Source organism: Danio rerio, chromosome 21 (genome assembly GCF_052040795.2).
Source record: "Danio rerio strain M-AB ecotype USA chromosome 21, GRCz13ab, whole genome shotgun sequence".
NCBI classification, from domain to species: domain Eukaryota; kingdom Metazoa; phylum Chordata; class Actinopteri; order Cypriniformes; family Danionidae; genus Danio; species Danio rerio.
In genome coordinates, this window is record NC_141041.1 from 1,640,001 (window position 1) to 1,667,500 (window position 27,500).

Below are 27,500 nucleotides of genomic sequence, written 5' to 3' on the forward strand. Positions count from 1 at the left end.
CTTTTATTTGTTCACTAATTCATTCGTTCATCTAGATTCTGGTGTAATTTTGTTAATTTAGTCAAAAGTGACAGCAATCCCGTGTATAATGTTACTAAATATTTGATATTCAGTCTTTACATTCAGTTGTGGTGATTAAAGAAGATTAGAACAAACAGTGTTTAACACTGAAGATGCTCGTGATTATTTAGTGAAAAAAAAACACCAGCTACAGCTTTTTTGTTGTAAAGCTGGATTATCTGTCATGCAGATGAGAAATATTAAACTCAGATTGTCTGGAAGACGAGGTTTCTCTTTCTCAGCCACATTATATTTGAGTGTCAACTTTTTCTTCTACATGTCTTTGAGCAGTAAACCTTTGAGTTAATAATAGCGATGCAGTAAGAGTTTACATGAATGTGCTCATATTACAGGTTGAGATGTTTTATGTTCATATTAGTATCTCTAAATGCAAATATTTGCTAATGGACTATTTACAAAGTCATTTTCAGTTAGAAATTGATTTCTAAATGTACGTTTTTTATGTAGTTATTTAGCAGACGGCAAACAAGTGAGGATAATAGAAGCACTTCAGCTCATTAGAAACCATATGAATGGATTTCAGCGTGTGTGTGTGTGTGTGTGTGTGTGTGTGTGTGTGTGTGTGTGTGTATGTGTGTGTGTGTGTGTGTGTGTGTGTGTGTGTGTGTGTGTGTGTGTGTGTGTGTGTGTGTGTGTTTGATTATTATTTTTTTTAGCAGACAATGAGGAAAGCATTTATTTATTTATTTACTTCATTCATTAATTTGTTTTTTTATTATTTATTTATTTATTTTCTTTATTTGTCAGACAATGAGGAAATCATGAATTAACATATTTATTAACTTTTTTCATTCATTTATTTGTTTATTTATTTAATCATTAATTCATCCATTTAATTTATTTATTCATTAGACAATTAGGAACACATAAATGTATTTTAATTGATTAATTAGTTTTTAATTTATTTATTTATCAGGCAATGATGAAAACATTAATTTATTTATTTGTTCATTCATTTATTCATTGAAATTTTTATTTATCAGACAAGAAGAAAACATACTTTTTAGTCATTCATTCATTCATTCATTCATTCATTCATTCATTCATTCATTCATTCATTCATTCATTCATTCGTTCATTTATTCATTCATTCATTCATGTATTTATTTATTTCTTTTATTTATTTATTTATCAGACAATGATGAAAATGTTGTTATTTATTTATTTGTTCAATCATTCATTCATTCATTATTTATTTATTAATTCATCCATTCATTTATTTATTAATTTATCAGACAATGAGGAAAACATTAATTAATAAATTTGTTTGTACATTCACTCATTCACTTATTTATTTGTTTATTTATTTATTTATTGCTTTTATTTATCTATCTATCTATCTATCTATCTATCTATCTATCTATCTATCTATCTATCTATCTATCTATCTATCTATCTATCTATCTATCTATCTATCTATCTATCTATCTATCTATCTATTTATTTATTTATTTATGAGACAGCGATTAAAAACTTTAAATCATTCATTCATTCATTCATTTATTTATTAATTCATCCATTTGTTTATTATATCAGGCAATGAGGAAAACATTAATTTATTTATTCACTTATTTATCCATTTATTCATCCATTTATTCCGTCGTTTATGTATTCATTTTTATTTTTTATTTATTTATTAGACAATGAGAAGAACATTTAATTAATTAATTAAGTCATTCATTCATTCATGTATTTTTTATTTATTGCTTTTATTTTTTTATTGATCAGACAATGAGGAAACATTAATTAATTAATTGATTAAGTCATTCGTTCATTCATTTATTCATTCATTCATTCATTTGTTTAAGTATTTATTTATTGCTTTTATTTATTTATTTTTATCACACAATGAGGAAAACTTTAACTAGTTTATTCATTAATTTAGTTATTGCTTTTATTTTTTATGTATTTATCAGACAATGAGGAAAACTTGAATTAATTATTTTATTTATTTATTTATTATTCATTCTTTAATTCATTTAATATTGATTTTATTAGAAATATTTATTTATAAGTCAGACAAACAGGAATAACAATAAAAAAATAACCAGTACATAATTAAATGTAAAAGAAAATAAATATGTACAAAAAAGTCTGGACAGTCACTCCATGATTTTAGTTTTACATTGAAATGGAATAAAATGACCATAAACAATTTCATCTGAATATTCAATATCACTAACTTAAAAGTCCACAACCTTTCACTGTTTTTAAATGCGCTGAACACGTAATAAACAAACAAATAACTATATAAACAGTGTGTTACTTGCTATTTCTTTGTAGTTATTTGTCAAATCGACTAGCAATGTCTGTGTGTACAACTTCAGAAAATGTGGTTTTCCTGTCTTGGATGCCTGTGAGATTGCTGGAGTGTGTTTCTCTGAAGAATCCGGAGACTTTGACTAATCAGTTCACACATTAATGAGCTCATTTGTGATTTTATCTTTACTGCGGTTTTATCACAGTAATGCTGCCAGTTTGATGTAGAAACCAGTTATTTCAATCCTTGACTGAAACACACACACACACACACACACACACACACGCACACACACACACACACTTCATCTCTCTTTTCATATTTCTTTTTCATCACTCCTCCCCCAATCCGTCCGTCCAGATGGAGCTGCAGTGTGTGTGTGTGTGTGTGTGTGTGTGTGTGTGTGTGTGTGTGTGTGTGTGTGTGTGTGTGTGTGTGTGTGTTAGATGAGTCTATTGGCCATTGGCTGTGAGACCTCAGGTGCTAGGAGAGGTTTGAGAGGTGAAAGGTGTGTATATGTGTGTGTGCGTGTGTATGTGTGTGAGTGTGTGTGTGGGAATGTGTGGGCAGTAGCTGATAAGCGGAAAGATTCAGAGTAATAAATTACAGTGAGAGTTACAGAGAGTCTGATAAATTATGGATGTGTGTGTGTGTGTGTGTGTGTGTGTGTGTGTGTGTGTGTGTGTGTGTGTGTGTGTGTGTGTGTGTGTGTGTGTGTGTGTGTGTGTGTGTGTGTGTGTGTGTGTGTTCGCACTCAGATAAACTCATTATGTCTCACCTGAGCAGGCTCTCGAAGCGAAGCCCTTCGAAGTGAAGGACTAGAGACAGGAAATGATGTCAAATGTGTTTCCTGTAGGGCTGTATGTGATGAGATGTTTGGTCAGGAATGTGTTCTGGTCATAATTATATTAAATTAATAAACATGTTTCAGCAAGTATCTAACACAGTACTCAGATGCTCACTTGTCTTGTCTGGTTTCTCATTTTAGTGCGGAATTGTTTTATAGTTACTTAAGAAACTCATTCTTTCGTTCGTTCATTCATTCATTCATTTGCCAATTAATTCATAGTTTAATTCGTCAGTTTATTGTTTCATGCATTCGTTTATTCATTCATTCATCTAAACATTCATTGATTTTTATTTAATTCTTCCATTCAGTCTTTCTTTTTTCATTATTACATGCATACATTCATTTATTAGTTCAAATAATTCATTTACCCATTCATTAATTAGCTCAAATCATTCAATTATTCATTCATGTTTTCATTCATACTTTTATTTATTCATTCACAAATTAATTCATTGATCAGTTCATTTATTCATTCATTCATTCATTCATTCATTCATTCATTCATTCTCAATTCGTTTGTTAGTTCATTTAATCATTTACCCATTTATTAATTAGCTCAAATCATCCGTCCATTCATTCATTCATTCATTCATTCATTCATTCATTCATTCACAATTTGTTTGTTAGTTCATTTATTCATTTACCCATTTATTAATTAGCTAAAATCATTCATTCATTCATTTACCAATAAATTCATAGTTTCATTTATTAGTTAATTTACCCCTTCATTTATTTGTTCATTCATTGATTCACATACTCATTCATTTATTCATCCAGTTGTTTATTTACAAATGTAATCATGTAGTAATTCACCATTTTACTAATTCATCAATGAATTTGTTAGTTAATTTAGTCATTTATTTACTAAATCATTCATTCATTTGTTTATTTATCCATTCATTTGTTAGTTCTTTCATTCACTTACCCATTTATTAATTAGCTCAAATCATTCGTTTATTCATGTTTTTGTTCGTTTGTTCATTTATTCATTCATCAATTGGTTCATCGGTTAATTAATTTGTTCATTCATTGATTCACTCACTCATTCAATTTTTCAATTATTTGTTTATTTACTAATGTATTTATTTAATAATTTATTATTTTACTTTATTTTATTTCACTGGCTGAACAAATTTCATTTGTTCAGCCATCAATTAATTTGTCAGTTAATTCATTCAATTACTTATTCGTTCATTTGCTCAATTCATTAATTAATTAATGTTTTCATTCATTCGTTCGTTTGTTCATTCATTCACCAATTAATTCATAGTTTCATTCATCAGTTAATGTACTCATTAATTTATCAATTCATTCATCGGTTCATTCATTTGTTCGTTTGATTCACTCACTCATTCATTTTTTCATTTGTTTGTTTATTTGTGAATTTATTTATTGAATAATTCATTATTTTTAGTCAATTATTTAGTCATCAATTATTTGGTTTGCTCAGTCTATCATTCATTCATTCATTCATTTACCAATTAATTCATAATTTCATTATTCAGTTAATTTATTCATTCATTCACAAAATCATTCATCAGTTAATTAATTTGTTCATTCATTGATTCACTCACGTATTCATGTATTTATCAATTATTTGGTTAGTTAATTTAGTCATTCATTTACAAACATTCATCTAATTGTTCATTCATCATTTCATTAATTTACTAATCATTTAACGTTTTAGTTCATTCAGTCATTTAACCATTCAATAATTTGCTCAATTCTTTCCTTCAATTATATGTTCATGTGTTTATTTGTTCATCTAATTACTTATTCATTTATTAGCTCCATTCATTCATTCATTCATTCATTCATTTATTTATACGTTTACATCATCCATTTGTTCAACTGTTTATTATGTATTTACTAATTTATTATTTCATCCATTCATTTATTTGTTCATTATTTCATTTATGAGTTTCATTCATTTACTTGTCTGTTTGTATATTCATACAGTTATTTGTTAATTTATTCATTTAATTGTTCATTAATTTGTGTTTATTTATTCTTGTATTCATTAATCTATGTGTGTTTTGATTGATTGATTGATTGATTGATTGATTGATTGATTGATTGATTTGTTTGTTTGGTTATTTACTAATTCATTCATTTATTTATTCATTAATGTATTTATTTATTCATTTGTTCATTCTTTTATTCATTCACTGGTTCAATCATTAGTTTGCTAGTTCATTAATTAATCAATTTATTTTATTTAATAGTTTATTCGTTCATCCATTCATTCATTTATTCATTCGTTAATTTAATACTTCATTTAATAGTTCAATTATTTATTCATTCATGCATTCATTCGTCCATTTGTTCATTCTTTCTATTAATTCATTTAATAGTTAATTCATTTATTAATTCATTCATATATGAATGTAATATTTCATGCATTCATTAATTAATTAATTAATTCATTCATTCATTCATTCATTCAGTCTTTAGTTGTTTAGCTGAGATGTGTGGTCTTCATGATGTTCAGCTGTCAGTGTTCACTTTGAGCATCTCCAGAAAGAGAGGCAGTTTCTGCATCAGCGTTTGATGAAGCTTTTGCTGTGTGTGTGTGTGTGTGTGTGTGTGTGTGTGTGTGTGTGTGTGTGTGTGTGTGTTGTGTGTTCGGCAGTGGGCGGTTCAATAAAGGAGAAACAATGTAAAGACACAAGTTAATTACTGTCGTTATTAACTGTAGACTGGTGTATTGTCATTAGGTTTAGAACTGTAAAACGCCTCTGCTGTATGCAAACATCACATTTATGTTACCTTTGTGAATGAGGCATTGTGGGAAACGTGTGACAGGAACAGAATGACCGCCTGATGCTGTTTTTATTGAAGACACTCATTTAGGGCTGTGCAACATGATGATATGAATATAAAGTCTGTCGTTTTATATTATGCTCTATCATATTTTTTTGGTGTCACAAATGCATTATTTACAATAATACTTAATTTAATACATCATTTATATGAGAGCAAACTTATTACAGGGATGCCGACAGAAACGGGAAGAACAGCTTTGTGTTACGATCACCATTGATCTAGCACAGTGATTCTCAAACTTTTTCACCAAGTACCACCTCAAATAAATTCTCCAAGTACCACCACACTGAAAAAAGTGTTGCATGCAGAACTGTTGCAAACAATTTATTTGTGTTGAATTTAAACAAACAAATTAAGTTTTAATAATGTTCAACTTAATTTGTTTGTTTAAATTCAACACAAATAAATTGTTAAGAAACACTTAACGTAAAAAAATTGAGTAAATCTAAGGAATCATCTTTGAATATTTTTTTTCAGTGCATAATGAGCAGTATTGAAATAAAGTATGGTAGTGTAGTTGGCTAAATTAATCGGCTACAGCCTTGCACACTTCCTAAAGAGGCAGTCATGTTCATTCAACGAAATTATATTCCCTACAAAATATGAATCTGATCAGTGGGTTTTTGTCACGTGACTCGCGGTGCGACATTCTGAAAAGTTAGGATGTTTTTAACTGGGGACGCCTGGAATACACAAGCGCGTCATGTTGCAGTTCGCACTCATTTTGCTAGCTTATGGGTTACATTTTGGCACTTAAGTAACCAAAATGTTCATGTGAATATGGTCATTTTTCAAAATAAAAGATTTTTCAAAATAAATAATCGTTCAGGCTCAGACTATAAATAAAACGGAAACAAATAAGGATTTTTTTGTGTGGTCCAGTTCCAATTGGTCTATAGACCAGTGCCGGTCTGCGGCCTGAGGATTGGGGACCACTGCTCTAGCACGTATCTGCTCTGCAAGCACCACACACCTCTTTCTCTAGTTCTGCATGAATTGTTTTTTAGCAGCTGATGACGCGATTCACTAAAGTAAACAATCTATGCACAGCGCATCACAATGGTGTTACCGCACGCATCAAATTATTAAAATTGTATAAATTTTTTCTTTCATTACTCAGTGATTCCTCCACGTACCACTAGAAGCCCGCGTACCACTAGCGGTACACGTACCATAGTTTGAGAACCACTGTTTTAGCATTTGCAGATCGCTGAAGAACTACAAATATGCCGCTTTAATGAACTACAGATCCCGTCATGTACTTCACTCACACACCTGGCCCTGATTTCTCCTGATTACAAATACACACATCCGAAGCTGTTCAAGACTAATCAAATAGACTATAAAGACAGCACACACACACACACACACATTGTTGCTGAGTCTTGTTTACTATAAGTGAGCATTTCCCTGCATTTTTCTTTGTCTTGCCTTTCGTGTTTTTTGGACCCTTCTTTGTTTTACTGTTGTGTTGTTTTGCCGCCTGTCCTGACCGATCGCCTGTATTATTATTTTTTTTGGATTACTCTTTTTGGTTACCCATGTTGTATCGTTTGCAACTGACCAACTCGTTTTTTGTGATCTATTTGGTCCTACACCCACACATTCGTTCCGAGCAGGGTTAAATCCCTCTACTAATAATGACCACCGTATTAACCTTTGGTTTAAGTTGGCCATGCGCTGTAGAAAAACCAAAGGGTCAGTAAAAAAATAAAAAATAATACTGTGAAAAACTCCTGAATCTATTAAACATCATTTGGGAAATATTTTGAAAAGTAAAATAATAATAATAATAATAATAATAATAATAATAATTCCTTACATTTATATAGCGCTTTTCTGGGCACTCAAAGCGCTTTACACACAATGCGAGGGAATCTCCTCATCCACCACCAGTGTGCAGCATCCACCTGGATGACGCGACGGCAGCCATTTTGCACCAGACCACACACCACACACCAGCTGATTGGAATATGGGGATGGTTAGGAGGCCATGATGGACATAACGACCACAGAGAGTCGGGACCTCGGTTTAACGTCTCATCCGAAAGACGGTGCTCACTGAGCAGTATAGCGTCCCCATCACTATACTAGGGGATTTAGGACCCACACAGACCGCAGGTTGATCGCCCCCTGCTGGCCTCACTAACACCACTTCCGGCAGAAACCTAGCTATCCCATGTGGTCTCCCATCCAAGTACTGACCAGGCGCAGCCCTGCTTAGCTTCAGTGGGCGACCATGTGAGAGTTGCAGAGAGCGAGCTGCCAGCTAGCTTAGGACGATTAATTGAATTTACAGCATTGATGTAAAACTTGGATGATATGAGATTTTTGATGCTGCTCTTGTGATTATAAATCACATTAAATGAAATTAAACGTGGGCTTTTGTGTGTTGTTCTCTGCAGATCTGGAGGAAAGAGCCGGTACGTCTTGGGGGAATGGAGTCCGGGCCACAAAGGTGAGGATTTACTTGTGTAGAAATGCTTTGATTTTGTTTTTTAAACTTGTGAAACATGGATGCTACACCGACAAAATAGTTCTGTCTTGAGTCTGGTGTGTCTGTGTTCATGTAGTTGTTGTGTCATGTGATGTTCCATGTGCTTCTGTGTTTGTCATGTGATTCCTTTGTTCAGTTGTTCCCGCCATGCAATACTCTCAGTAGTTCCACCTGTGTCAAGCTCCTGTTTGTAATCTGTTCAATCATGTCTTGTGCATATACACCCCTGAGTTTTAGTTCTTTGTCTGGTATTGTCACAACTCCTCGTCTTGCTTGCGGTTTGATCTTCCACTGCCTGTTGTGAGTTTTTTTTTGTAAAATAAATATGTGTTTTTATTTAATATAACCTGAGATCTGTGCACTTGTGAGTGAGCCCACTGTGACAAATTCATTGAATTTACTCAATTTTTTTTAAGGTAAGTGGTTGTAAACAATTGATATGGGCTGAATTTACATTTACATTCAAATTCAACCCAAATAAATTGTATGCAACCACTTAACCCAATGTATCTTTATTTCAGTGTGTGGCTCTCGACACTAGTGAGCTGTCTTTGCTGTAGGGTGCCTAGATAGGCAGCTGACTTGTAAAACACAAAAAGATTGAAGGAAAACGTTGCTGTAAAATCTGTGAATTTAAATAAATATTAGATTCTTCATTCATTCATTCATTGTCGGCTTAGTCCCTTTATTAATCCAGGGTCGCCACAGTGGAATGAACCGCCAACTTATCCAGCACATTTTTACGCAGTGGATGCCCTTCCAGCCGCAACCAATCTCTGGGAAACATCCACACACTTATTCATGCACACACTCATACACTACGGACAATTTAGCCTACCCAATTCCCCTGTACCGCATGTGTTTGGACGGTGGGGGAAACCGGAGCACCCGGAAGAAACTCACAGGAACGCAGGGAGAACATGCAAACTCCACACAGAAACGCCAACTGAGCCAAACCGAGGTTCGAACCAGCAACTTTCTTGCTGTGAGGTGACAGCACTACCTACTGCGCCACTGCGTCGCTAATATTAAATTAGTAATGAGTAATTGATTAATTTGCAATTTTAATATTTACAATAATGTTTTAATTTAATTATTAATAATTATTGTTTATAATATGTACTATCAATTTGTAATTAAAAAAAATAAATGTTAATTTATTTAAAAAACTTAAACTACTGAAAGATATTGAGCTAAACTGAACTGAACTTAAACACTAAAAACTGAACTACCCTGATCCAGTTACTATGACCATTTATGTGAAGCTGCTTTGACACAATCGACATTGTAAAAGCGCTATACAAATAACGCTGAATTCAATAATATTCAGATTTTTTAAAGTTTAATTTCTATATTGTTTTTATTCTAAATTTATATTTTATTATTAATTATTATTTACTGTCAATTTGTAATAAAAAAATACAAACATTTTGTTTCTTTGTCCACATGAAAACTAAAGTGTTTAGGAAAAATATAATATGATGATAATAAAATAAATATTAGTCCTTGCATTATTAAACATTAGCAGAAGATATTTATTTTTTTATTTTAATTTATAATAATGTGAATATACAGTCTTCATTTAGATTTTTATATCTATAATATAATACAATATGACATTTGTTTTATTTTACAGTTACTGATTTGGTATTTAATTTATGTAGATTTGTATTTGATATTAATTAAATTTAATTGTTTTAAACTGATGATTTCTTATATTATTTTAATTGTAATGAATTGTTATAAGCACATGTGTTTGCCATTTTAATTGATAATATTTAATTTCAAGTAAATTTCATTTGATTAATTATGACCAAAAATATAACCAACATGTTTTAAAGTTATCACAATTTTTTTTTTTTCAATTTATAAGTAAAATAAGATTTTAACCATAGGACACGTGCTGCTGATGATGTGACAATAAAAGTGATTTGATTTGGAAAAATAAAAAAGGCTAATAATATAAAAAAATAATAGTTTGCTTAATAAACAGTAGCAGGAAATATTTCTGTGTGTGTGCGCACTGCTGTCTTCTGGTCAGCTGGTGTCGTCTAGAGGTCAAAGGTCACAGTGATCGGCTCTCATCTGCCATCAGCACATTTAACCATCAGAGGTCAATGAAGGATGTGCTTACAGGGCACTTTCTCACACACACACACACACACACACACACACACACACACACACACACACACACACACACACACACACACACACACACACACACACACACACACACACACACCATGCAAATGAGTCAAATTCATATTTTGTTTGTCACATACACAGTCAAATATACACAGAGATATAGAGAATAATAAATAAAATAACAAGTAATATATATATATATATATAATAAAAATAAAGCATCTATAATTAATTCTTAATCTACATGGTTTGCTTTGTTGTAGTATTATTGTTATATTTATGAATTAATTATGAAGCATGCTGGACTGTCTTATAATTACTTGTAAGTAATTTGTGTCTGTTTATGTTTGTTGTGTCATGATTCTACTGTCCTAATTTAATAGCCTCTGGCGGGATTAATAAAGTTGTTAAACTAAATTAAAATTAAGTTAAAACTAAACTAAAATAAACTAAATTTTAAACTTGAACTAAACCTAAATTTTAATGTAAACTTAAACTAAACTATAACTTAAGCTAACTTAAACTAAACTGAAATAAAACTTAAACTAACTAAAACTAAACTAAACTAACTTAAACAAAATAAACACACTAAACTAAACTAAAAACTTTAATTAACTAACAGCAGAGTCACTCGCTGTCTTCAAGAAACGACTAACTATTTACTCTCCACTTTTCTTTACTAATCTGCAATTCCCTCTCGGGCTCCTCCACTAACTACTACAAAAAAATAATAATAATAATAATAAAAAAATTACTAATGTTTTGCTTCTTATACTTTCTTTGCATACCTGAAACTTGCCTGCAGCACTTATTCATTGTTGCTCTTATAGTTGTGTGTAAATTGCTTCCTTGTCCTCATTTGTAAGTCGGTTTGGATAAAAGTGTCTGCTAAATGACTAAATGTAAATGTAAACTAAAACTTAAACTAAAACTAAAACTAAAACGAAACTTAAACTTAAACTCAAATTTAAACGAAACTTAAACTAATGTAAACTAAAACTAAACTAAAACTTAAACTAAAAATAAACTCAAAGTTAAACTAAAACTTTACTTAATCTTCACTTAAAACTAAAATTTTAACTAAAACAAAAATTTAAACTTAAACTTCAGTTGAAACTTAAACTAAATTAAAACTTAAACTAAACTCAAAGTAAGATTTAACTAAAACCTAAACTAAATTAATACTTAAACTAAAACTAAAACTTAAGCTTAAACTAAACTAAACTAAACTAAACCAAACCAAACCAAACCAAACCTAACCTAACCTAACCTAACCTAACCTAACCTAACTTAACTTAACTTAACTTAACTTAACTTAACTTAACTTAACTTAACTTAACTTAACTTAACTAAACTAAACTAAACTAAACTAAACTAAACCTAACCTAACCTAACCTAACTTAACTTAACTTAACTTAACTAAACTAAAACTTTTCATTCATTTTCTTGTCGGCTTAGTCCCTTTATTAATCTGGGGTTGCCACAGCGGAATGAACCGCTGACTTATCTAACCCACGCGAACGCAGGGAGACCATGCAAACTCCACACAGAAACGCCAACTGAGCCAAGGATCGAACCAGCAACCTTCTTGCTGTGAGGCGACAGCACTTCCTACTGCGCCACTGCCTCGCGCTAAAACTTTAAGTTAAATTAAACTAAAGTAAACTACAGTAAACTAAGCTAAACCAAAACCTAAACTAAAAATTTAAAACTTAAGCTTAAACTTAAACTAAAACTTTAAACTAAACTAAACTTAAACTTATATTAAATTAAACTAAAGTAAATGAAACTAAAACCTGAACTAAAACTTAAAATAAACTAAAGTAAACTTAAACTTAACTTTAAAACTTAAACTGAACCTAAATCATGCTAAACCAAACTAAACTAAACTAAAACTAAACCATTTTTATGGCTTGTTTGTTACTTGCCTTTTCATTCTATTTTTTATTTTCATTTTTATTTGATGTTAATTTAATAAGTTTAATTTAATTTAATTCGATTGCAAGTTAAAAATTAATTTCTGTAAATTAGACTTCATTTGTAATTTAATTTTATTCAATAAGATTTCATTTAAAACATAATTTAATTTATTTTTTATTTAATTTAATTGTCGGACAGACACGTATGTATATCATCCACTGTCATTATTATTTGTGCCATTAATCATTGTAGATTTTTATATCTACTTTAGAATAATATAATATAATATAATATAATATAATATAATATAATATAATATAATATAATATAATATAATTCGTAACAATGTTTTTATTTTACAGTTTTTATTATGGTCTTTAATTTCATTAGATTTTTATTTGATATTAACTTTATTTAATTAATTTTTGAATTCATGTTCAGGCATAATATAACATACATTTAAGCATATTCCTTATTTAGTCATTTATTTACAAAATTAAATGGTTAGTTTAATTTATTTTAATAAATGAGCATTTGTATTAACATAAAATTCCATTTATGTATATATTTTTATCAATATATTGTGTCTTTTTAAATGTATGATGTATATTTTTAATTACAATTTTGAATAACAATCATGTATATTAAATTAATTCTGTTGACCTTTGCAGAACTATGCTGACGGCTCTCAGTACAGTCACATGACCGGTCGGGACCTGGGGTCACATGACAGCATCTCTCCACCCTATTCTAATGCCAGGCTAGCAGGTAAGAGTTCTGCCGCTGAGCATCATGGGATATGTAGTTCTTCTGTGCACTGTTGCATTGGCTGTCAATTGGAATGACCAGGGCTGCGTTTCCCGATAACGATTGATCTTAGCACTTAAGAGCGTTTTCTACGAGTCATTTTGCGAACGTTCGTTATTGTTTCACGTGCGTTTCCCAAAAATGCACTTAACACAATTGCACGTAGCCCAGCTTTAAGTGCAACTTAGGAGTCGCTATCCGTTTGTTAAGTGCTGAAATGTCACGCTATAGAATGGCTCGTTATTGTTGCACATGTTATAGCAATCCATATAATTCGTCTTCTACTTGTGTGAATGTATATTCAACTCGAATAACATAAAAAAAAAATATTTTTGAGCCAGTTTAAAAACATAAATTAACTGGAAATGTCGTACTGTAAAAACACTGTCTTGCTCCAATCTCGCATAAAACTAATTCTAACAGTCCTTGCCGGAAATGACATCAGCATCATTTTCGATATTTATATGAAACCTTAATTAAGTAGAATTATTTATCAATTTCTTTATCAAAAATTGCTTATCTCACATCAAAATAAATAAATAAGTAAATAAATAAATAATTAAATAAGCTCTTACATTTATTTTTGAAAAGTTTAGCCTAATTATCCCCACCTGATGTGCATTTGCTAATAGGACAAAAATATAAATGAATAGAGATATACGTACAAATAAAATGAATAATGACTTTGAAGAGAAGTAAATTGTAGGTGCAATTTGCCGGTTGTCCAGCAGGTGCCCTCATAACTCTGTCTCCTTACGATGCACTTAAGGCTTTACGATTACTCCAGAGCACTCGTAGATCCACTAAGATTTTCAAGTGCTACTTAAGTTACGATGCTTTTGGGAAACAGACCGTAATATTAAGATCAGTCGTACGATCATTTCTACGAACTTCTTAGGCTTACGATGCTTTTGGGAAACGCAGCCCAGAGCGATTCATTTGGATGAATCATTTTATCTAAACGATTCATTTAAACTTGGAATCGATAATCAGTGAGCAGAAAATGAATATGTGATGAGTTTAGTTTGTCAGTGAAGTGTTTAATTATGAATATGTCTCTGATGTTGGTTTTATTGTCCAGTGAATCGCAGCGGATTTGTTCGTTTTGCTGTAATGTGATTCCGTTAATCGCCTTCAGACTCATTAAGCCTGATGTTGACCGTCAAAACTGTCTCTTTGATGAACACAGAGTTCAGATTAGCTGGGTATAACATTAGAAAGCTGGATGCTAATGAGTAGGAGGGGCCTCTTGTTCTAGAGTGCGATTGATTAGATGGGATTTGCATACGCCCCTGAGTGCATGCTGATGTCATCGGTTGTGTATGCAGAGACAGAGTGGGCTTTTTAAAGGGGTTTCTTTCCCGTTTTTTGTCCTCTGAGTTCCTTTTTGGTTTCCTTGTGGAGCTCTGAGCGGATGATGAGATCACTTCCTGTGTCTGGATTCATTCTTCAGGAGAAACTGATATTCGGGATGTGGTCATAAAATTATCTTTACATTTTTTTAAAAAATGTGTTCATAGTTGCAACTTTTATTTATGGTATATGGTGAATAGAAGATGCATTGTGCTATTAGGTTACACCAACACACCGTAAACGTAAATTTAAAAGTTTACTTTTCCTTGAAAATAATATTTAATATTAAGTAATGCAAAAAAATATTAAATATTAATTTATTTATTTATCAAATATTTATGTATATTGTATATTTTAATTAATTAATTAATTAATCAATTAACTGATTGAAATAAATAGTGAAATTATTTAAATTAAAGTTCATTAATTATTAATTTAATTATTTTATTTAGTTTAGTGTTTTATTTTTTGTTTTTGTTTTATTTTTATTTATTTTATTTGATCTATTTTTTTATTGAATTTTTTTTTGCTTTATTTTTTATTAAACAAGACTAAACTGATGAAGGTTACTTAATGCAAAACACACGGAAAACATTAGATTAGACACAGATATTACTATCATTCGTATCAGGGGTGTAACGGATCTGAAATCTCACAGTTCAGATCACATCATTGTTTATGAGGCACAGATCGATCAATTTTTGTATCAGCAAAAAGGGGAAGAGATGAATGTAACAGGCTTTCCATTTATCACAGCAGTAGCATGCTGCAAGACACTTTGTTTTAGCAAACATATTTTATTTTAGTTTAACAATATATTTTATTTATTCATTATTTTATTTTATTTTATTCCTCACATAGACATTTTATTTACTTAACCAACAGGACAAAAAAAAGTTTTATCCTTTTTTTTTAGCCTTCTCATTTCTTTTTTATTTGAAATATTATATAATAGTATTGCCTTTTAATTAGCATTAAATAATTATTTATTATTAAGTAATTAAGTAATAAGTAATTTTAAACAGAATTAGGTAATTTTTTATCACATGACTTTCATCTTTCATCTTTCGTATTTACAGCAAATTATTAATTACAAAATGCCTCACATTTAAACAATAGTGACAATAGAGTATAGTAAAAAATATTTTTAATGTTATAGAAACATTTGTATATTTATATTGGTTATTTAAATATTTACATTTATATATATATATATATATATATATATATATATATATATACACAAATAATAATAATAATTATATATATATATATATATATATAAATACTGTATATATATATATATATATATATATATATATATATATATATATATATATATATATATATATATATATATATACACATACACAGTAAAAATAGTATATATATATAATTATTATTATTGTTATTATTATTAATATTATTATTATTATTATTATTATTAATAATATTATTATTAGCCCCCCTGTTTATTTTTTTCCCCAATTTCTGTTTAAAAGAGAGAAGATTTCTTTATTAAAAAAAAAAGTTACACCTTCAGTACACCCTACTAGAACCAGTTTGGATCCCTTTTGTCTTCAGAACTGCCTTGATTCTTCATGGCAGAGATTCAACAAGGTACTGGAAATATTCCTCAGAGATTTTGCTCCATATTGACATGATAGCATCACACAGCTGCTGCAGATTGAGAGCTGGTGACTGTGGAGGCCATTTGAGTACAGTGAACTCATCGTCATGTTCAAGAAACCAGTCTGAGATGATTGAGCTTTATGACATGCTGCGTTATCCTGCTGGAAGTAGCCATCAGAAGATGGAGACACTGTGCTCATAAAGGGATGGACATGGTCAACCATGCCACGTTCAAATGCGACTAAATCCCCTTTCTTCCTCATTCTGATGCCGCTTTGAACGGCAGCAGATCGTCTTGATCATGTCTACATGCCTAAATGCATTGAGCTGCTGCCATGTGATTGGCTGATTAGAAATTTGCGTTAACAAGCAGTTGCACAGGTGTACCTAATAAAGTGGCCGGTGAGTGTATATTCCGTTTATATCTCTAAAATGTATTTATTAGTTGCTCATTTTTCCTACAGGTTATGTCTTTCATTTCTTCTAGAGCAATCTGTTCTGGATTTGTCTTGGAGAGGTTTTTATTTTTTTACTCGTTCTTGCAAGTGGAAATAATTATTTAAAATGATTTACTGTGACCCGTGAGAGACGTGCATGCTGAGCGCGGTGTGTGTGTGTGTGTGTTAATGGACGCAATCAAAACATTGGCTGAAGTCTATAATAACAGCGAGGTGTTTAATAAAGACTAATCACAGTGGAATACACTCACTTTTAGGATGTTTGCTGGCGATGGAGGGTGTGTGAGCAGGTGCAGTCCACACACACACACACACACACACACACTGCTGTCATGTACCTGCTAAATGAAGCACACAGAAGTTCCAGACTGTAAGCAGGTTTGGTGTGAGTTAAGAAGCTCTCGCTCGCCTCTTGTTGTCTCCTGCAAGCAGTTTTCCCCACACAAATACTTTATTGCTGTTTATTCAGCAAGCTCCTCTCTTTTTTCCCGTCGGCCTGCAGTATTTTATGCATATGGAGAAGTTTGTTTGAAAAGTGCTGACCTCTGTGATTGCTGGTAATTTATTAGAGGACTTATTTTGAAATGATGTGTGGAATAGTAATAAGAGAGAAAAGAGAAAGATGAGGAGTGTGTTTCGCTTTCTGAGCAGCATCACACCTGCACTTCACTCTGCTTTATCATGCGTGTGTTTAGGAGTGTGTGCGAATGGGAGTGTAGGGGCGTTTCCCAGTGATGGGTTGCAGCTGGAAGGGCATCCGCTGTTTAAAACTTATGCTGGAATAGTTGGCGATTCATTCCACTGTGTTGACCCCTGATTAATAAGGGACTAAGCTGAAAGAAAATTAATTTGTTTCATCAAAATGAAACAAATGATTGAATGAATGAATGAATGAATGAATGAATGAATGAATGAATGAATGAATATGTGGTACTTTTGATAAAGTCATCTGTTTATGCATGTGCATATGAAATTTAATCAAATATATTTTTATTCATTCTTTTTTTTCTGATCAGTCCCTTTATAAAACCAGGGACGCCACAGAGGAATGAACCGCCAACTATTCCAGCATATGTTTTACACAGCGGATGCCCTTCCAGCTGCAACCCATACACTGGGAAACATCAAATACATATATATTTGCGGTATTATTATTTTTAAATTTACCAATGATGGGTTGCAGCTGAAAGGGCATCCGCTGCGTAAAGCTTATGCTGGAATAGACGGTGGTTCATTCCGCTGTGGCGACCCCAGATTAATGTAGGGACTAAGCCTAAAAAAAATGAATGAATGAAATATTTTCAAAATTTGTTTTATTTGTTCAAATTATTAGAAATTACTTAATTAACTGGAGCGGCACGGTGGCTCAGTGGTTAGCACTGTCACCTCACAGCAAGAAGGTCACTGCTTCAAGTCCTGGCTGGGTCAGTTGGTGTTTCTGTGTGGAGTTTGCATGTTCTCCCCATGTTGGCGTGGGTTTCCTCCGGGTGCTCCGGATAGCACATGCGCTATTGATTAACTAAGTTGGCTGTTGTGTATAAGTGTGTGTGAGAGTGAATGAGTGAGCGTTAGGGTGATTCCCAGTACTGGGTTGCAGCTGGAAGGACATCCGCTGCGTAAAACATATGCTGAAATAGTCAGTGGTTCATTCTGCTGTGGTGACCTCTGATAAATAAAGGAACTAAGCCAAAGGAAAATTAAAGAGTTAATTATTATTCATCAGATATAGCAAATTAAATGAATGAATGAACGAATGAATTAATGAATTAATAAATACATATCTTATAAAATCATCTGTTTGCATATGTTTATGAAATCAAATCAAATGTATATATACAGTACATTTGATAAATAGCGATGTGGGTAGCGCTGTCACCTCACAGCAAGAAGGTCGCTGGTTCGAGCCTAAGCTAGGTCAGTTGTCATGTCTATGTGGAGTTTGCATGTTCTCCTCGTGTTGGCGCAGGTTTTCTCCGGGTGCTCCGGTTTCCCCCACAGTCCAAACACATGCGCTATAGGGGAACTGGGTAAGATAAATTGACTGTAGTCTGTGTGTGAATGAGTGTGTATGGGTGTTTCCCAGTCATGGGTTACAGCTGGAAGGGCATCCGCTGTGTAAAACAAATGCTGGATGAGTTGGTGGTTCATTCCACTGTGGCGACCCCGAAATAATAAAGAGACTAAGCCGAAAATGAATGAATAAATCTTTGATGTATTTGCTGTACAGTATCTGTGTAAAGTATGTGTGTGTTTGTGTATAAAGAGGGAGTGTGTGTGTAGTTTGTGTGTATAGTGTCTACTGAGTGTCTGGGTAAATTATGTGTGTGTAGGCTTTGTGTGTATTTACACAGTCTGTATAAAGTGTGTGTGTAGAGAGAAAGTGTGTTTGTGCGTCTGTGTGTGTGTGTGTGTGTGTGTGTGTGTGTCGTTTGTGTTTGTGTATAGTGTCTACAGAATATCTGTTTAAAGTGTGTTTGTAGAGAGATTGTGTATAGGTATGTGTGTGTGTGTGTGTGTAATGTCTACAGATTATCTGTGTAAAGTGTGTGTGTGTGTGTGTAGTATTTGTTTGTTAAGTATATTCATATTGTTTGAGTAAAGTGTGTGTGTGTGTGTGTGTATGTGTGTGTGTGTGTGTGTGTGTGTGTGTGTGTGTGTGTGTACAGATAGACTGTGTGTGTGTGTATCTGTGTGTGTAAGGTAAGCATATATGTATAGTGTGTGTGAGTAGTGTCTACACAGTATCTCTGTAAAGAGTGTGTGTGTCTGCGTAGTGTGGAGTGACTTAAGTGCAGTGTTCCTCTTCCTTGTGTGTGTGTGTGTGTGTGTGTGTGTGTGTGTGTACGCATGTGCTGTATTGTCAGCAGGTGTTAATGAGATCAGTGGAGGTGCAGAAGAGCTGTGAGGGTCACCTGACTCCCGGACCCTCGAAACCTCCAGCACTGCACTGACCGTCACTCCCACCATCTGTGTGTGCGTGTGTGCGTGTGTGTGTGTGTGTGTGTGTGTGTGTGTGTGTGTTCGTGTGTGAGTGAGTGTGCTGATGTTAACACAAAGACTTTCTTTAAATACACACAAGCACGCACACACAAGCAAACGCATGTCTGACGGTGAGGTGTGTATGGTGTGTGTTCCCGCTGTCAGCATCACAGGGGATCTTTAGGTGTAAATTGACCATAAGCTCAAATCTAAAGTGATCCGTCAGAAACCCAGCTGAACTCAGGCCTCGATCGCCGTCACCACGAGAATCACTGCGCACACACACACACACACACACACACACACACACACTTGTACTGGAGGAAGAGGCAGATCTACACTTAAAAGTGGCTTTGTTTCGCGTTGATACACTCTTTTAATTGATTACTGTCGTTTAATTCATCTCTACTTTTAATTAGAAAAATGTAAATCTTTATTAATTTAGTAAATTGCAAAATGGGTGTCACGGTGGCACAGTGGTTAGCACGATCGCTTCACAGCAAGAAGGTTGCTGGTTCGAGCCTTGGCTAGGTCAGTTGTCATTTCTGTGTGGAGTCTGCATGTGTGTTTGGAGTTGTGCTGTATGTAGAAGATGCCAGTTTCTCCCCGTGTTGGTGTGGGTTTCCTCCAGGTGCTCTGGTTTCCCCCACAGTCCAAACACATGCGCTATACGGGGAGTGGGTAAGCTAAATTGGACGCAGTGTATTAGTGTGTGAATGAGATTGTGTGGGTGTTTCCTAGTACTGGTTGCAGCTGGAAAGGCACTTCTATACAGCTTAAATACACTTCTATACAGCTTAAAGTGACATTTAAAGGCTTCACTAGGGTAATAAGGTTAACTAGGCAGGTTAGGGTAATTAGGCAAGTTATTGTATAATGATGGTTTGTTCTGGAGACTATCAAAAAAAATTTTTTTGCTTAAAGGGGCTGATAATTTTCTCCCAAAATTGTTTTTTAAAAAAATTAAAAACTGCTTTTATTCTAGCCAAAATAAAACAAATAAGACTTTCTCCAGAAGAAAAAATATTATCAGATATACTGGGAACATTTCCTTGCTCTGTTAAACATCATTTGGGAAATATTTAAAATAGAAAAAAAAAAATCAAAAGGGGGCTAATAATTCTGACTTCAACTATATATACACACACACACACACACATATACACACACACACACACACACATACACACACACACACACACACACACATACACACACACACACACACACACACACACACACACACACACACACACACACACACACACACATATATATATATATATATATATATATATATATATATATATACACACACACACACACATACAGTTGAAGTCATTTGTTAGTTATTATCCCCCCTTTGAATTTTTTTCTTTTTTTAATATTTCCTAAGTGCTGTTGAACAGATTTAAGAAATGTTCACAGTTTGTCTGATAATATTTTTTGTCCTGGAAAAAAAATTATTTGTTTTATTTCAGCTGGAATAAAAGCAGTTTTTAATTGTTTAAACACCATTTTAAGGTCAATATAATTAGCCATCTTAAGCTACGTATATTTTTTTCCGATAGTTTACAGAACAAACCATCATTATACAATAACTTGCCTAATTCCCCTAACCTGCCTAATTAAACCTAGTTAAGCCTTTACATTTCTCTTTAAACTGTATAGAATGAGAATCAGTTTTATTGCCAAGTGTGCTTCACACACACAAGGAATTTGTTTCTACAGAAGCTCCCAGTGTACATTAAGTGATAAATATGAGGAACAAAAGATGAAAACATTAAACAGAGATGCAGTTAGTCACGAAATCTAGATGTTGAATTATATGGACAGATTTGTTATAAATGTACAGGTTTTACAGTGCTGTGTACAAAAGTGTCTTGAAGAATATCTAGTCTAATATTATTCACTGTCATCATGGCAAAAATAAAATAAATCAGTTGTTAGAGATGAGTTATTAAAACTATTATGATTAGAAACGTGTTAAAGAAAATCTGCTCTCTGTTAAACAGAAATTGGGGGGGGAAATAAACGGGGGCGAATAATTATGACTATATAATCTGTTGTTTTAATTTAATATTTTTAATAGAAAGCTAAACAATACTGTATTATATACATTAGATTAGTCAGTACTGAAGACAAATCTGGAGCTTATAAAATGAAATAACTTGCGATGACGAATTTATATGTTAGAGAAAAATATTAAATACAAATTTAAATACAAGAGGACAAATCAAGAAGAAGCATAGAAAGGAAACATTAAGTTAAAATTTTGTAGGTTGTAATTTATTTTTGCAGTTTAATTTAATTATCTTTAATTTCCAATAATGTTTGATGACTAAAATATGATTATAATAAATATATCTGTTCAAGTTCGCCAAAATACAGCGCCCATATTCACTGAGAAATTGAGGAAATAATTCATTCTCAAAATGGGCTGTACTCCATTATGCCAAGAGAAAGAAATTAATTAAATGAAATCAAAATAAAAGCAAGTGAAATTCATTCATAATCACAGATTCATCGATTATCGCTAAATGTTAAGGTGTTCAAATCATCATGCAGATGTATTTCTATACTAGTTATCATTTAGGAGGGATTTATATTGATGCGCATTTCTCTCTGCGGTTCAGCTTCTTCAGACACGGTTGTGTTTGCAGATCTGTGTTTATTATGGTCTGGCATCTGGACTGCAGGTGGAGGACTGGAATTCTTCAGGCATCCAGATATTCCTGGGAGAAAGCGGATTGGTCCAGAGCGTTAGGCCACTCCCCCTGCACTCTGACCGAGAGCTAAACGCACAGGCTGTTATTAGGAGGATTATCATGTTGATGAGTGCTGGGCTTACATTTCAGCTAGTTTTATAAGGTTTGACTATTTGTGTTTTTATTTTACATTTAATTTATTTATATTTATTCCTTTAATTTTTTTGGTACAAAGGAGTCTAATCAAGCTTCTACATATATTTTCAAGCAAATAAGATTCTAATTATAAATGCAGTTTATAATATATAACGTGTTTTATATAATTACAAATGAATTTAAAGTGTCTTTATTCAGCTTTTAGTTAGAGGATGTTGCTTGATTGACAGCTCATGTATTGTATATTCTTATGTTGCGTGCACAAAAATACTATGGTACTTTGAATAATTACCATAGTGTGTGTGTTTGTGTGTGTGTATGTGTGTGTGCGATGAAGACATCAGGTCAAGCTCAGTCAGGCAAGAACTACAGATGAGCCCTCGCGGGAGCAGGACCAGGGCGTTCATGTAGGACCACTCGTGTGTGTGTGTGTGTGTGTGTGTGTGTGTGTGTGTGTGTGTGTGTGTGTGTGTGTGTGTGTGTGTGTGTGTGAGCGCGTGCATGCATGTGCAGATGAGCCCTCGCGGGAGCAGCGCCGGGTCGTTCATGTAGGACCGTGTGTGTGTGTGTGTGTGTGTGTGTGTGTGTGTGTGTGTGTGTGTGTGTGTGTGTGTGTGTGTGTGTGTGTGTGTGTGTGTGTGTGTGTGTGTGTGTGTGTGACAGACTGTGAAATGACGCGTTGTTGCGCGGCTGGGCTGCACCTGGGCCCTTCAGTCCTGATGGATCGGTTTGGTCATGTGTAATAGCCCCATCTGCCGCGCCTTGTTTTTCTTTTTTACTGATAAACACTGATCCCAGCGGCTGAGCCACATGAACTGGATTCTGCCGTTTTCCCGACCGGAAAAAAAAGAAGAAGAGTGCGAAACCACAGAGGTTGGGTTATTATTAAAAGAAGTGAGAACGAAAGGAAAAGTAGGATGAAATTTTAAAGCGTATCCTTGGAGACAAGTTGCTGCATGCATTGCATCTGCCGTGTGTGAGTGCGTGTGTGTGTGTGTGTGTTAATGAGCAGTGCACATCTCACTGAAGGGTTTTGGAGCTCAGCTCCATAATGACTTTTATTACAGCCAGGAGTTTCTGTAACCAAGCCAATTCTTAATTAAAGTCGCTGACATCATGCTGTAGTAATTAAGGACTGCATTAATTAAGCTGGTTTTTTTTGTGTGTGTGGGTTATTTTTTTCTTCTTCGGATCGGACGGACGGATGCAGAAAGTTTGTCGGGATGCTAAGTTTGGGTCCGGGCCCCGATCATATCCGTGCATTCTGATAGCTAATTATGCTTGAGAGAACATCGACAGCTGCATTCATCATCATAAAACGTAATAATTAATGACATTCCGACAAAGAAAAATATGTAAATGAGCGCTCATTAGCATTTTCATATTCAGCTTCGATAATGCTTTTGCTGACAAGGCTGTAATTAATGAAAATGCATGTCGCAGGCAGGAGATTGGATCGGCTTCATTCCACGCACAATTCCCAAATGCTGGCATTATGGAAAACGAGGAGTGCTGCCAACTTTTTGGGGGCGAAAAAAAAGCACACACACACTGAAAGCTCCGTATGCAAATGAGCTGCTGGCACGGAGCGCTTAACCCCTTGCAGACCGGCGAAGAGCGCGCGCATCCGGCCTGATGTGTGTTTAAGATGGGGAGCGCTGCTGGGAATGTCGGCCTGTGCTTTTGGGAATCCTCAGATGCACCTGTCCGTCCATCCGCTGAGCTGAGACGCTGCTGCTGCGCTCCGTTACGCTGAAGAGAGAGAGAGAGAGTGTGTGTGTGTGTGTCACTGGGGTACTGAAGACAAGCAACAATGTTGTGCGTTTGTGTGTCCTTGAGTTAACACCAAAAACTGATGGAAGAACAGATTTAAGGAAGCATTCGGCAGCGTAACCCACAATGCATCAGAGCAGAGGAACACACGAGTGTGTGTCGTATACAGCTGAATGCATGCTGCTGTCACATGATTTCAGGCTTCATGTTTAATTCAGACGCATGAGCTCCTCACAAATACATGCTGCTTTTATATGTTCAGTTACAGCTTCTCTCGTTTATTTAATTGGGCTTGTTTGTAGTTTTTGCTCATGTTTATTTTGGATGATGCAGTATGCAATAGTGTCGGGTGTATGCTGGAAATGGTATCTTTTTAAACAATAGCATCTTACAAAACATAATCATTTTATAAACCTGATTAATTAGAATGTTTGATGATTTTGAATTTGATTTTTTTTTTTGCAGTGTAAACTGTCTGATATTTCTGGAAAATACTATCTTTTGTAAATAGCATCTCACAAAACATGATCAGTATCTTTGATTCCAGTCTATCATTTGTTTGTACATTTTAGTGGTGTACCATTATTACGGATGTTTGTTGATGAAGTGTCTGAAATATTGTGCAGTAATCAGTAATGCTCCATATTCAGAAATTCTGTTTTCTGTAAAAAGAAAAAAAAAATCATATATATATATATAGTTTATAGTGCTGAATATTGTCTGCTTTTATTTAAAAGTAGTGTCTGAAATAGTTTGCATGATTTATCACGAGCATCTTCCAAATAAATGCATTTATTACATTTACCAAATTACATTTCCTCTGAATAATGTTTGTCTTTTACTGCACGCTTCCTACTGCTTCCTAAAAGCTGTATTTGTGTAGTGTGCAATAGTATTCATGTTGTCAGATGACATCATCGTTTCACTTTTATTTCAGATTCACAAAACATGCTGTCATTATATAGACCTGATTTATTTCTTTGAACCCAGTTTGTCATTTTTTTAGTTGCGTTACATTATTAGTGCACACTGTCTGATATTTGTTAAAAGCAGTATCTGAAATATTGTGTAGTAATTAGTAATGTTTCATTCAGAGGCATGCAAAATGCTAGTTTTAAATTTATTAAATGTTTTCTGTAAAAAAGGGAAAAAAAAGTTACATGTTACATTTCCTCTGAAAATATTTTGTCCTTTACTACACACTGCCTGCTGCCTCCTAAAAATTATTTGTGTAGTGTGTAGTGTGCAATAGTATTTATATTGCCTGATGACATCATCGTTTCACTTTTATTTTAGATTCACAAAACATGCAGTCGTTATATAGACCTGATTCATTTCTTTAAAACCAGTATGTATCCCCCCCCCCCACACACACACACACATTTTTAGTTGTGTGACATTATTAGTGCACGCTGTCTGATATTTGTTAAAGAACTTATCTAAAATAGTGTGTAGTAATCACTAATGCTCCATTTAAATGCCAGTTTTGCATTTATTTAATATGTAAAAAAAGATAAATGTAGTTTCTGGTCCTGCTTACTGTCTGCTATATTTTAAAAGTAGTGTCTGAAATAATATGAGCATGATTTATCACGAGCATCTCCCAAATAAATGCATTTATTACATTTACCAAATTACATTTCCTCTGAAAAATGTTTGTCTTTTACTGCACGCTTCCTACTGCTTCCTAAAAGCTGTATTTGTGTAGTGTGCAATAGTATTCATGTTGTCAGATGACATCATCGTTTCACTTTTATTTCAGATTCACAAAACATGCAGTCATTATATAAACCTGATTAATTTCTTTGAATCCAGTACAGTATGTCATGTTTTCCACATTGTAGTTGTGTGACATTATTAGTGCACACGGTCTGATATTTGTTAAATAAAGTATCTAAAATATTGTGTTGTAATCACTAATGTTCCATTTAAATGCCAGTTTTGCATTTATTTAATATGTAAAAAGGAAAAATGGTTGTTTATAGTGCTGCATACTGTCTGCTATATTTTAAAAGTAGTGTTTGAACTGAAATGATCATACAACACAATCTCAGGGCAATTCGTAGCTTTTTAATTCAGTGGCTATTTCGTAAGATCTAATTAGTACGATTTGCTTATCACCCAATGACAGTTAGGGGTGGGGTTGGAAGCCACACCTCCTTTTTAAAATCGTACATTTTCGTACGACTGAACTCATATGAATTCATACAAATTTGCCACTGACAAAATGTAAAAGACTTAAGTTTCCTCATGAGATCAGGCTGGGTTTATCACGAGTATCTCCTGAATAAATGCATTTATTTCCTTTACCAAATTGCACTTCCTCCGAAAAATGTTTCTCCACTACACACTTTCTAAAAGCTGCCTTTGTTTAATGTGTCGTATGCAAAAGTATTCATGTTGCCAGATGACATCACCATTTCACTTTCGTTTTTAGTGGTGTGACATTATCAGTGCACACTGGCATATATTTGTTGAAGATTCTGAAATATTGTGTAGTAATCAGTAGTGTTTCATGTAAATGCTCGTTTGGCATTTATTAATCAGAATCAGAATCAGAAAGAGCTTTATTGCCAGGTATGTTTGCACAAACAAGGAATTTGTTTTTGTGACAGAGCTTCTACAGTGCAACAGAATTACAGAGACAGGACAATAAACAGATAATAAATATATAAAAAAAAGCAGTAAGAAGTGAATGTGTTAAAAAAAAAAAAAAAAAAAAAAATATATATATATATATATATATATATATATATATATATATATATATATATATATATATATATAATTTTTTTTATTTAATGTTTTTATTAAGTGAAGTTTATTCATAAACTAATTTCGAGAGGATCACGTGCTTATGATTGACACAGCTGGCCCTGAGTCAAGCTAATAAATAAACCACCAATCAGGCTATTCCTAACCTAGTATAAATAACCAAACACCCTACCTTTAGTCATCTTCGTTTTGAAGAATCCCCCCTTCCACCCCTTCTCCTCCTCTTTTCTACAGGGCAGCACGGAGGCCCACTGGCTAGCACTGCGGCCTCACAGCA

The 27,500-nt window shown here is 33.3% G+C and overlaps 1 protein-coding gene and 2 long non-coding RNA genes across 17 annotated transcripts in view; 2 read left to right on the forward strand and 1 right to left on the reverse strand.

The window, feature by feature from the left end:
• LOC147838681 (uncharacterized) overlaps window positions 1-3,482 on the forward strand; it is an 11,960-nt gene extending 8,478 nt beyond the window's left edge. Inside the window, exon 3 of the long non-coding RNA XR_015520909.1 lies at window positions 3,424-3,482. This is a non-coding gene — a long non-coding RNA (uncharacterized LOC147838681). The remainder of the gene's footprint in view (window positions 1-3,423) is intronic.
• The window catches only part of LOC147838680 (uncharacterized), a 57,688-nt gene extending 30,538 nt beyond the window's left edge, over window positions 1-27,150 (reverse strand). The window contains exons 1-2 of the long non-coding RNA XR_015519861.1: window positions 25,775-27,150; window positions 25,029-25,415 (exon numbers count right to left, since the gene is read on the reverse strand). This is a non-coding gene — a long non-coding RNA (uncharacterized LOC147838680). The remainder of the gene's footprint in view (window positions 1-25,028; window positions 25,416-25,774) is intronic.
• The window catches only part of tcf4 (transcription factor 4), a 435,077-nt gene that overhangs the window by 195,099 nt on the left and 212,478 nt on the right, over window positions 1-27,500 (forward strand). For all 15 annotated transcript variants that reach the window (XR_015519399.1, XR_015519400.1, XM_087299107.1 and 12 more), the window contains 2 exon segments: window positions 8,423-8,475; window positions 13,254-13,350. Coding sequence is in view for 13 of the 15 variants with exons in the window: in XM_087299107.1 (XP_087155233.1) it covers window positions 8,423-8,475; window positions 13,254-13,350 (150 nt within the window). In the remaining 2 variants the exon portion in view is untranslated.